The 12,776-nt window shown below is 38.1% G+C and overlaps 1 protein-coding gene across 1 annotated transcript in view; it reads right to left on the bottom strand.

The window, feature by feature from the left end:
- Positions 1 to 12,776, bottom strand: part of ANKRD31 (ankyrin repeat domain 31) — a 129,985-nt gene that overhangs the window by 57,052 nt on the left and 60,157 nt on the right. Inside the window, exons 12-15 of the mRNA XM_046668181.1 lie at positions 9,760 to 9,904; positions 5,393 to 5,445; positions 2,948 to 4,469; positions 2,241 to 2,411 (exon numbers count right to left, since the gene is read on the bottom strand). Coding sequence (XP_046524137.1) covers positions 2,241 to 2,411; positions 2,948 to 4,469; positions 5,393 to 5,445; positions 9,760 to 9,904 — 1,891 coding nt within the window. The remainder of the gene's footprint in view (positions 1 to 2,240; positions 2,412 to 2,947; positions 4,470 to 5,392; positions 5,446 to 9,759; positions 9,905 to 12,776) is intronic.

The following is a 12,776-nucleotide window of genomic DNA, read 5'->3' as shown; positions in this document are numbered from 1 at the left end:
CATTTTGGGGCAAAAACTCAAAAACTACTCAATGTTACTGTCATCATAAATTTCTACGTATTTAACTGAAATTTTAAAATGACAAAATCTGGGAGAAACTGGAAAGGAAATAACTAGTACTCATGGTAAACTCACATGAAACTTCCCCATAAAGTCCACTGTAGTTAAAGCTGAGTATTTCTTAGGAGCACTGTATTTTACTAATAATTTTTAATATTTAATATATTATTATTTATTAATAAAATAAAATGCTATTAGGAAATACTCAGCTTTCTGTTCCTTTGTATGTGAACTGTTTTTTCCTCTCTGGAACTCTGAGAATCTTCTCTTTAGCCCTGTTCAGAAATTTCACAGTTAGATGCTGTGCTCATTGTACTGGACACTTGGTGGACCCTTTCAGTGTGGAAACTCTTGACCTTCATTTCTCGTATTAATTCTTTGATGATGTTCTTCTCCTATTTTCACTATTCTCTCTGGATCTACAATGATCTTCCAATTTTATTATCTTTTCTCTCATTATTTACCAGTTTTTTATTTTTCTGTTCTTTATAGGAGACTTAGCTTTACCTTCTAATCCTGCTATAGGTATCTATATATTTTAAAAATTAATGCTATTATATATTTTAACATTGAGTTCTGGATTGTTCTCTGATTGCCCCTTCTTTTCTATAAATTTTTTTTTTAAGTTTTAGATATTTCGTGATTCTTGCCTTGTTTGTGTTTCTTCTGGGTTCCTTTGGTCTGTTTAGATTGCTTTTACGTCTCTTTTCTATTGGGTTTTCCACAAATTTTGTTTATCTTTGGCTGTTTATATTTGAATGAAGAGAAACCAGAACACTGACTGGAAATCTGCACAGCTGACAGAGGGGGCTGTGGCAGTGCTCAGGGCCTGGCTGAATTCCCCACTGGATAAACAAGAGGCAAGCCAGCCTCAGGTTAGGAAATTACCAGATGGCAATATTTGGAATTCGTTCCTCTGGGGCAGTTCAATTTATTTATTAGTTTAATCAAGTAAATATTTATTCAGACACTGTGCTCTAGAAAACACAGAGGAAAAGACACTATCTCTGCCTCAAGGGGCTTACAGTCTAGTGGAATGACACACTTTATTAAGGTCATACAAAAAATTGCCTTAAAGTATGATGAAGTGCTGCTGGGGAGAGTATTAGTTTCCTGTGGCAGCTGTAACAAATCATCACAAACTGGGTGGCTCAGCACAACATAAACGTATTATCTCCCAGTCTGGAGACCAGCAGTGCAAAGCCCAGGTGTCAGCAGGGCTGCACTCCCTCTGCGAGCTCTAAGGGAGCCCTTCCTTGCCTCTTCCAGTTCCCGATGGATAGCAGCATTCCTCTGCTTTCTTAGTTTTTGGCCACACCACTCCTTTGTCTCCATCTTGACATCTTCTCCTCCTCTCCTGTGTGTCTCAAATCTCCCTCTGTCTTTCTTTTATAAGGACACTTGTCATTAAATATAGGGCCCATCCAGATTATGCAGGATGATCTCTTTATCTCAAGATCCTTAACTTAATTACATCTGCTAAGACTCTCCTTCTACAGACAGTAATATTCACTCTTCTATGTAAGACAGTATCACAAGTCCCAGGGATTACGACGCGGCCACCATTCAACCCACCACAGGAGGTGTGTGTGAGAAAGGCTGCAGTGTACACAAGGAGGACAACGGAGAAGGCCCAGACCACTGTCCTTCCCCCCTCTTACTAGGCAGTAGATACATCAACGTTTCAGTGTTTAACATTTAACTTGAAGTGTCTAGCCTATTGTTCACCACAGAACTAGCTCCAAGAACTATCAAGGAATGGCTGACTTGTCCATATTGCCAAACATACACAGTTCATTCATCTCACACAAGGAAAGTAGCAGCTGTGCATCTCTAACCACCCTCATGTTAAAAAGGTTCAGCGGGGTCTACGGGATCTGACTCAGCTCACCCTGCTGCCTCCTCTCAACATCTCTGCTGTCTCTGGTGTTTATCCCACCTCCTCTAATATAACAAATTAGAAGTTACAGGCAGAAAAATAACAAGAGTATAACTGAAAACTAATAAATTCTCAAGTGGTGCTTTACAGTAAAACCATCCGACAAATATAGCTGAAATAATCTTAGTGAATGGCGAAAAAAATAAACAGCAAATCTGAAAGTTTCACAATTCGCTGTAGTAGAGTGGATTGCTGGGCCTGATGACACGAACTTTTACTACACAAGTACAGAAATACGAACCTTGGCTGCAGGTAGCTTTCGAGAAACTTTGTCTTTTTCTGAAATTCCGAACTTTTTTGTGTTCTTGGATATTCATACGCATGTAAATTTCTGAATCTGCCTTCTCTTTTTTCTCCTCACAACTTCTTACAGTGCTTCTGTCTCCGTTGATATTATTAGTTAACTCCTCATCTGAAAAACAAACATTTTGAAGTTATCAGTGTTGTAGTTCTCTTTGCTGGTTACACAGCTAGAAGAGAGCCCAGGCATGTAACTATTCCAAGTTTCTGTTACAAGCTGGACCTGTTTTGTTCTGTAAGGAAACAGAAGGCTTTAAAAATATTTTTACATAATAAAGTTTCCTCGATGCAATTCTGATGGGAATATAGCGAACTGTTGACATCAGTGGAGATAACAATTTCTTGCTGTGAAAATGTTGTTAGGTTTCCTGATACTAAATAAGTGCTATATTAAAAAGAAACAAAAATTGATACAAACACTGTTTCCTAACTTCTGTAAACATCAATTGAGCAACCATCTTTGATAACAATGGTTTGACTTTCAAAGTCAACACTATTACTTAACTAATTAGCAGTATCCCCAGATCATAGCCTGCACCTCCTCATCTTGTCAGTTTGGGCGTAGGTTGAGCGGAATTCAGTCAGAAATTTCTATAAAATAAGTAAATCTATAGGAAACGTGTACAAATTGAGCAGTACGACCAATACCTGGTTTGTGAGAAATTTCCTTCTCTTCTCTTTGACTAAGTTGTGAGATGCCGGACAATTCTTTGTTCATATTGTCACTGGAATGAACATCTATATTATGCACGGTTTCGCTCTCTAGAAGGTCTTGTCTCTTCTTTTCAACTGTAGATGTTTCTATTACTTGAGAATGAACAACTGTGGACAAAGGCTCATTTGAGGAACTTGTTTTTTGGGCTTTGTCAGTGTAACTCCTTTCAGTGTCTTCTTTCTGATTCACCTTTCCCACAGGACATGTATCTATTTCCTTTGTTAAAGGACTTGGTGCGCTGGGGCTACGATCCTGAGGCCTTCTGAAAAGCTCCACATGGCTAGTCAACTTCGAACCTTCATGTGTTGAAAGTGTTCTTGTACAAGCCAGGGAAGAATGCTCAGGATTGCCACATGAGCGATCAAAAGAAGTTCCATATATGCACTGCTCATAATTTGAAACATGTTCAGAAACTATTATATTATCTGAATCAGAAAAATTAACAGCTTCCTGTTGTGGAAGTACAGTTAGGCTGCCTGCTTTTAACTCACATTCTTGTGAAAAATGCTCTTCAGAGGGCAAAAATTGTTGAAAATCCTCTTCTTTATTTTTTATATTCTCTTTATAATTATAGTGGTTTTTCCAATCTGTAGAACATATCACCTTTTCAGATGTCACAGTCTTCTCAGAGGTACAGCACTCATCATCATCATCATTATTAAAACTTCTCTTTATAAAAGATAGGAAAGAATTTTCCCACTTATTAAGGGTCTCATCTTTTTGACCTGAGTTACTGTTTTCATGAGATTTATAAGGGCTAACGCACTGTTGTTCTTGGTGAGTATATGGCTGATCTGCAGTAACAAGTGGTAACTTGATTTCTTTATGTAAAGAAAAATCTGAGGAAGAAACAGCTTCAGCTTGGTCAATGGATTCTAATTCAAAGAATTTGATTTCTTGATTACCTGATAAATCCAGGCTCTGGGAACGTGTCTCTTTGGAAACTGAACAAGCCTCGATATTGCTACCTAATCCATTTTTCAGGCTTGACAGAGCTGGGCTGGAAAGTTTACATGACTCTTCTGGAAGGTCATCAAGGGTTTGGAGAATATGCTGCTGCTGAGCAACCAATTTGTTTATTCTTCTGGAAGAAGAGACAGCTACTGTCTTTCTTGGATTGCTTTCTTGGATTGCATCATCCACTTGAGTCCTTTTGTGTCGTGTGTTTCTTCCTCCTTTATCTTTAGACACATTTGTGCTGGGATCTGTGACATTATGGAGATTGTCCTTTCTAAGTCCTGTAGAGTACATTTGGTTAACAGTTGATTGCTTATTCTTGGATTTACCAAATTTCGTGCTTTTGGAATCTTTTTGGTAATGTTCATATACATCTTCTTTATTTACAAACAAAACTTCTCTGCTTCTTTCATCAACTTTTACATGTTCTGGCTTCTGTCTGTTGGAATTTTCATCACAACCAAACCCAACACAATTTTTGGAATTGAGTTTCGGTTTCTACAGAAACAAAACATACAGTTAGCTTTGATTTTCAGCTGCAGTTCTACATTCGATTCATTCTAATCAAACATCATTCCACTCACTTTTACAATTTGATGTAACCACAGGGCCCGCTAGGGTATGTACAACCTGATATTTCAGAAAAGTAGATTAATAGAAGAAAGGCAAATGTAATGGACTCAGGCTCAGTATGTGTACTAACCTTTATTTTCTGCTATACATTTTAATTTCTTTTTGTTAGTATTTTAGCACTAATAATCTTACTAAACATAATAATAGTTTTTAATCTAATTTTTATAGACTTTTAAAATAATCAGACAAAAATGCTTTTTTTTCTTACTCTCCTCTCCTGGTTGTTATATAGACAAAGTAGAATTAAGAGCGTTTCTTCCTCTGGTATCCATGAGAGACTATAGGTAGGGCAGCAGAAGAAGGAATTTAAAAACAAGAAGACAGACATGCTCCCAAGTCGGTCTGTATGGAAAGATTATTGTGAGCCACTCAGATTAAAATAGGGACACGGCTTCCTCTCACTCACCACAACCCCAGCACCAGATGCACAGTAACTGCCCACCATGTGAACTTTAAAGGGATGCACTGACAGCTCTGGCTCTTGCAACGTGCTTAAGCCAGAGGAAATTCGACATGGTTGATAAATCTCACGGCTCCACGAAGAGGAGGAGAAAGGAAATGGCTACCAATACATTAGTGGGCCCAGATCCGCTACATTTACTCAATTGCTTCCCAATCTAACAGCCCAGAACCCTCTGATGCTCATGTAATTATTCCAAAGTGTCTTAAAAGCAAGGATGAAGTCACTGTTCCTAATGAATGCTTCAGCAGTCTTTCTCTCCCCCCGATGAGCTATAAAATGACCAGCAGGTGCATTCTATAAAAATGCTATTGCTACACAGATATACCTTGTGCTGGTGTACATCCTCTACATCTAATGTGTCAGTGCTATCCTTGTGAGCTGTAAACAAAAAGAGAAAATCAGCCTCCAGCAGTCAGACACATGTCCTTTGCCGTGAGAAAACCAAGTGGAATAAGTGAAATTATGCAAACATTTTCTATTAAAATTGGCATACATAACATTCCTATAATTTATAATTTCCATATTTATTAGAAACTAAATACTATCTTGAGAGGACTGAAAACATTTCTGTAGGACAAGCAAAACAGAGGCAACAAAATACTACTAGAGATGGACACGTAACTCAGTATTTTTTACATTCTGCACAGATACACTTAGATATGCGTTTGCAAGCTATTATTACAAGGCAAAAAATTCTTTCACAATTCATTGTATTACAATCATTTCCTAATATGTCTGCTTAATAAGGTTCTAGCCTGAATGCTGCATTGTCTTAAAAGTGAAACTTACATGCATGGAAAAGGCCCATCTTGAGGATACATAGGGAAAAAAGATGGTTTGAAAAAAATATACCTAGGTTGATAATAAAAGTCCTTTAGTGTCTCTTTTAGTGCCTTCTTTAAATACTAAAGGTGGAATTACAGTTACCTATATATGCATTTGGCCACAACAGATAAAAACCTAGAAATAGGGGCTTGCACATAGCAGGTATTCAATGAATATTTGATAGAGGAAGGAATAAATGAATGAATAACTTAGATGTGATATGTAAAGAATACAAATTCCCATAAATATGAGATGCAAATGTAATAATTTTTTTTTTTAAGATTTTTTTAAAAAATTTTTTCCTTTTTCTCCCCAAAGCCCCCTGGTACATAGTGGTATATTCTTTGTAATGGGTCCTTCTAGTTGTGGCATGTGGGACGCTGCCTCAGCGTGGTTTGATGAGCAGTGCCATGTCCGCGCCCAGGCTTCGAACCAATGAAACATTGGGCCGCCTGCAGCGGAGTGTGCAAACTTAACAACTCGGCCACGGGGCCAGCCCCAAAATGTAATAATATTTTGACAAGGCTGTAATTTGAAAAAAGAGCAACTTTTAAATTATTTCTTAGGAATAATTTTTGTGACAGCAAACATTTTACAATACACACAACAAGGCTTGGCATTCACCCAGTCACCTCCCTCACACAAGGCAGGCACACAGAATGGTCTTCAATCCAGCAAGGGGGCTGGGAGCACAGTCTCTGGAACCTCAATCCTGAGTTTCAATCTTGACTCATCTGCTTACCAGCTGGGCAACCCTGGGAAAGTTTCTTACTGTCTTTGCCTCAGCTCCATGAAATGAAGGTAGTGCTGTGAACTGTTATGAAGATTAAATGAGATAACCCTTCCAAAGAGTTTAGAGGAATTCCTGGCACACAGAAAGTGCTCCGTTATTATTTTTGTTAGTACTATTTTTCAAGAGCAGAAAGGACTCTGTGCCTTCTCCTAACTTTGGTTTTTAAATAAAAAAGAAGAAAAATATTTTCCAAGAGAACCATGGTTCCTAAGAAAATCTAGAAGCAAGAAAAGGGGCTTTTATTTCCTCTCAGTTTTAAGACTCTACATGCTCTAGTGTCACCAACTTAAAAAAAAAAAAAGTACACAGATATAAGTTCTAAGGTGGTAAATTTTGGTGATATACCTGTATTCTTTCCACCCTGTCACTCTGAGCTCCTGTCCTGTGCCAGGAACTGTGCTGAGGTATTTCACATAGATTAACTCCAATCCTCACACTAACAAGTCCACAGACATGTAAGTAGAAGAGTAGATATTATAAGCCCAAATTGACAGATGAGAAAACTGAGGATGTTAACATACCCACGGTTATAAAATTAGTAAGAACAAGCTCTTGTCCTACACCAAAGTGGATGTATTTTATTCTAAGATAGAAAAGCAACAAATACATTTTGCATGAGGAAGGTTCTTTATCCATCATTCTCATGATTAAAATCTCTTCAACTGGAATTTACAAGTGAATACCCTGTTTGTATAAGTGTACAGACATTCTTTAAGAAACTAATTTTGCATTTATGTTGATAAGTAGGCCAGTAATTAATGACAGAATTGGAAAGTTCAAACTTAAGAAATACTCAAACGATCTGGTGAAGGATGATAATACAGCCCAGCTTTGGTAAATCCCCTCACAAGAGAAGAAGGGGAGCCAAGTCCTAAGAAGAAAGGCTTGGGATTCCTTACTACGAATGAAATCCCCTCGGGGAGGTAGAGGTCAGAAGTGGGCACTGGTGAATGAGGGATTCTGGATTTGGAGAAAGGCTTAGAATGCTAGAGGAAGCGCTCCCAGAACAGCAAAACAATGCATGCCACCATAAAACAGAGAAGTCAGCAATCAAGCAGATTATTAAAGCAAAAGTTCAAAAATAAAAATATACATACTTTTGCCTCCAACTGGATATTTGCTATTTTTCACATAGCTTGAAATGTAAACACAAGCGTTTTAATCATCCATCTCAACTTGCTTTATAGATCTGGCCTCAACATGGCACAGTCTGTCCCTCTTATTTTCCAGTGCGACTGAGCTACTGGGGAAGAAGTCTTTTGCTCTAAAGAACCATTCATTAAGTGCCTCTTGGTGGCCTTTAATTATCAATGAAGTTATCTTTACTATAAAAGTAGGGTGTTTTGATCCAGGTCTTAGTCCTTAGTCAATGGCATTCAAACAATTACCTCTGGAGGAAAATTTTATTAAAATATAGTTTAATAAAAGTGAACAAAGCACACATCTTTTGAATGGAAAAATGGTTTGTTTTGTTCAAAGGATATTTATTCAACAAACATTTACTGAATTTCTACTATGTACAAGGCACTTTAGTATTCATCACTAGACAAAACAAAGTTCTTTTCCTTCATGGAGCTTAGATTCTGCAGGGTGAAAACTGAAAATAAAAATAAGCAGATCACCTAAAGTGTTAGAGAGTGTTAAGTGCCATGGGAAAAGGATAAGTAGAGAAGGGTAAGAGTGACTGGAGTGAGAGTGGTGGCTCCACAAATACGTTCATAAATTTTTTTATACTCCTCCTTTTAAGAGGTGGAGCTTACTTCTGCTTCCCTTGAATATGGGCCAGACTTAGTGACTCACTTCTAACAAAGAGAATATGGCAGAAGTGATGGTATAACACTTCCAGGATTAGGTTATAAAAAAACTGGCTTTTGTCTTGGGCGCAGTCTCTCTCTCGGGTCACTTGCTCTGAGCCAGCTGCCAGGTTGTCAGCAGGCCTGGAGAAGTTCGTGTGGCAAGTAATTGAAGCCTCCAGCAGACAAGCAAGGAACTGCCACCTGCCAATAACCATGTGGTGAGCTTGAGAGTGGACTTTCTGCCCTAGCTGAACCAGATGACCAGAGCTCTCACTGATGGCCTGACTGCAACTGGTGAGAGACCCTGACCCAGAACCACTCAGCTAAACTGCTCCTAGATTCCTAGCCCTCAGAAACGATGACAGATAACAAATGTCTGTTGTTTTAAGATGCTAAGTTTGCAGGTAATTGTTACATAGTGAGAGAAAACTAATACAGTGAGGATGGGAAGTAGGCAGATTGTCGTATTAAATAGGGTAGTCTAGGCCTCATTGAGAAGGTGACATTTGAACTAAGACTTGAAGGAGATGGGGAAAATACATCTGAGGAGCAGCAAGGAGGCCAGTGTGACTGAAGTCAAGGAATGGAGGTAGAAAGTAGTAGGAGAAGAGGTTAACTGGTAGACTGGCCAGTTGATACAGGGGCCTTTAGGCCACTTTAAGAATACTGGCATTTCTTCTAGGTTAAATGGAGCCATTGCAGAGTTTTGAGCAGAGTGATATTGTGACTGTACTAAAAAATCTAACAAATGAAAGGAGAGTATCAACAATGTGCCATGTAATTAAATTATTCTTAAATAACCTTTTTATTGACAACTGCAGATCAAGTTCTTTTGTAGTTCAATTTAACACTGTAATGGATGACACGGCAAAAGTATAGCCATAAGCAAAGATTTTTAGGGAATGGAGATAAACAATCATAGCCATATTCACTGAAAAAGATACAGCCAAATATAATTTACATCACATCATTTATTCAGTCAAAGGATCATAGGGAAATAACCAGAACTGCATAAAAGTTTCTTAACTGTTTACACTGTATAACCTGGGGAAAAGAACATATGATATTACCTTCCTTTTTTTTTTTTAGAGTCCTTCCATGATGTGCATTTGCAAACAAGTCCGTGTGCTTTATTAAAGGAATGGAGCAAGGACACTATTGAACGGATTTTCTCAAAACTTATGAGAAAAATAAATTTAATATCTATAATTCTAAATTCAATTTCTTTAACTCTCTACTGGCATGAGGAAGAGATATAACAGGGTAGTTTAATCCTACCTGATATAAGATGTTTTTGATGTTTGGGAATGTATCTCTCAAGGAGACGCTGCATATGTGAATCTTTGGCTTCATCCAAAGCACACTTTCCGCTGTCACTTCTAAATAATGGATCAGCTCCATTCAAAAGAAGTAACTCTGCCACCTAGAGGAAGATTGTTCATGTGAGGGAGCCCAGACAAAAGGTCTATTATTGTAAATGTGTGCTAACATACAACTCTAAGCAACATCCAATATTTCTTTCAACAGTACAGAGTTTGGGCGTACTTGAAACATCTTTGCCTAATAAAAAAATTAATATAATTGCTACTGAATCATAATTTGTTGATATACGCATCCTTTCTTTTAACAAAAAAAGAAGTTTGTAGTTCAGCTGCTGCTGAAATGGGGCCAACAGATACACCAGGAATTAGGACTGGGATCTGTAGTAGTAAACGTAATTTTAACAGGTTCCAGTTATGTCTTCCACATACACATACCTGTGTTGCTGCTGCTCCTCTTCAGAACGTCAGAGAGAAACTGGTCATCCTTAATCTGTGACTACTCCTCAGGGAACCTCCTCTGTGCTGCTCCCCCTGACCTCCTTACCCTCTGCTGCCCTAGAGAAAAACGACGTCTCCCTTCCTTCATGTATATATTTCATCACAGTGTCCAACGTAGGCTATATTATACTTATTGTTTATACATCTGCCTCTCCTGTACCCTAAGTTTTTTGAGGGTGGTTCTTTTAAAATTAATTTATTATTTTTGAATAAGAAATTAAGGAACTTTGAATGGGAAATTAATGAATACAGAAGGCTCAGAAAAATTTACAATGAAATGTAAGTTTCGCTCCTCTACCCCTGTCCTCCATTCATCTGATTATTTTTTCCTAAGTCAGCCTGGTTACAGTTTCTTCTGAGTTTTTCCAGAGTTAGTTTAGTCTAACAGGTATATATTTATGCATAACATATAACATATATGTTTTCTCTTACACAAGTTTAAAACATACTTAAGAGATATAGCAAACATATCTAACGTATGAACTTTGATGGATCCTGATTCAAACAAAAACTTGCTATAAAAACACATTTTTAAGATAACCTGATAAATTTGAATATGCGATGGGTATTAAGTGGTATTAAGAAACTGTTAATTTTTATTAGGTGAGACAATATTGTAGGTGTGAAAAAAAATGTCATTATCTGTTAGAAATGTAGGCTCAATGTTATGGGTAAAATGGCATCATGTCTGGGATTCTTAAAAATACTCCTAACAACAACAAAATACAGTCCCTGTTCCAGCCTGTGGAGGTTGTCTGACTCCACAGCGTAACAGAATACATAACCAAACTTCAGACACACATGGAATAGATAACCACCACGTCTGAGGAATATTTTTTAAATATATGTGAATCCCAATAACACTGTCAGCTAACCTCCAATTCAACATCTTATGTACTCATACACCACAGGACACTTCATCAAATAAAAGCTCTGTTAAAATCATGATAGCTTACATCAACTCGTCATGCCATTTCCTTCACCTGCTAACAAAGGAAGCCTAATAACAAAGGAATCAAGGTTAGTCTGACACAACTTGTTCTTAGAGATACCGACAGATTCTCAAAGATCACTACATTCTTGCCTAAATGTCTCCCACCATGTGTTTAATAATTTGTTCTAGATTTTTCTAAGGAACCACATTGAGCTGATCATCTGTAATTCTCAAATTCCACCTTTTCCACATTAAAAAATATATTTTTGACAGTTTTATTAATATAATTCACATGCCACACAATTCACCCATTAAAGAATATAATTCAATGTTTTTTAGTATATTAAGAGGGTTGTGCAACTATAACCACAATCTAATTCTGGAACATTTTCATTCAACCTAAAAGAAACCTTGGGGTCTGCCCTGTGGCACAGCAGTTAAGTGCGCACATTCCACTTTGGTGGCCCAGGGTTCACTGGTTCGGATCCCAGGTGCGGTCATCACACCGCTCAGAAGGCCATGCTGTGGGAGGCATCCCACATATAAAGTAGAGGAAGATGGGCACAGATGTTAGCTCAGGGCCAGTCTTCCTCAGCAAAAAGAGGAGGATTGGTAGCAGATGTTAGGTCAGGGCTAATCTTCCTCAATAAACAAATAAATTAATTAATAAAATAAAACAAAATAAACCCTTTACCCATTATCTGTCACTCCTTATTACCTACCCTCTATCTCCTACTCCTAATCATCTTTGTCTCTACAGATTTTTGAACTATTATAGATATTTTATATAAATGAAATCACACAAGTTTCTTAAGTGCTTTTTCATTTTTTTAAAAAATAGGCTATTATCTTTTAGTCTTCCTATCTTTAAGTATCTTTCCAATATAACAATCAATGCCTGTAAGATAATATACACAAGTTCCTTCACTCTGGAATGTTTAAGTAGCACCTACTCTCCAGGTGGTGGGTCCAGCATCAGGTTCCCAGGGCTTCCCTGTCTGACATCTTTAGTCCTGTGACATCTAAGGCACAGGGGCAATCCAATAGCTAGGGTGTAGGCCATTTTCATGACCATCTTTGTCTCACCTAAGAGACAACCCAAGGTAAGCCTAAATCCTCACCTGATGCTCCCACCGTTCCGACTCTGCCCTCCAAAACAACGTCCCGTCCCACTTTGGCTCCCAGGGCTTTGGTTCTTAAGTAGCCCAGAACTGACATGGAGTCTTACAAATTTCTCTTGGACTGGGTGAAGTAACTTGTTGGCTCCCCTCCCTTCCCCCAGGTAAAAAGAAGGGGAAGGGAACAAAGAAGACAGACTGTCAATGGATTTCAGCTTTTAATTCTCATGACCATTCTCTAGACTTCCACTCCTGTCTCATCATTCTCTTTTCTCCTGCCATCAGTAAGGATGTGCCACAGTGCCTGCAGCACAGGAGTCACAGAAAGACAGGGGTTGGGGAGAGGGAGGTAAGTAGTGAGGAAACAAGATTCTGGAGTTAGAGGCCTGGATCTCTGGTCCCTTTTACTTCACTGAGGTAGCA

Source organism: Equus quagga, chromosome 7, assembly GCF_021613505.1.
Source record: "Equus quagga isolate Etosha38 chromosome 7, UCLA_HA_Equagga_1.0, whole genome shotgun sequence".
NCBI lineage: Eukaryota > Metazoa > Chordata > Mammalia > Perissodactyla > Equidae > Equus > Equus quagga.
Note: the sequence above shows the minus strand (reverse complement) of the source record. Positions and strands in the feature narration are given on the sequence as shown.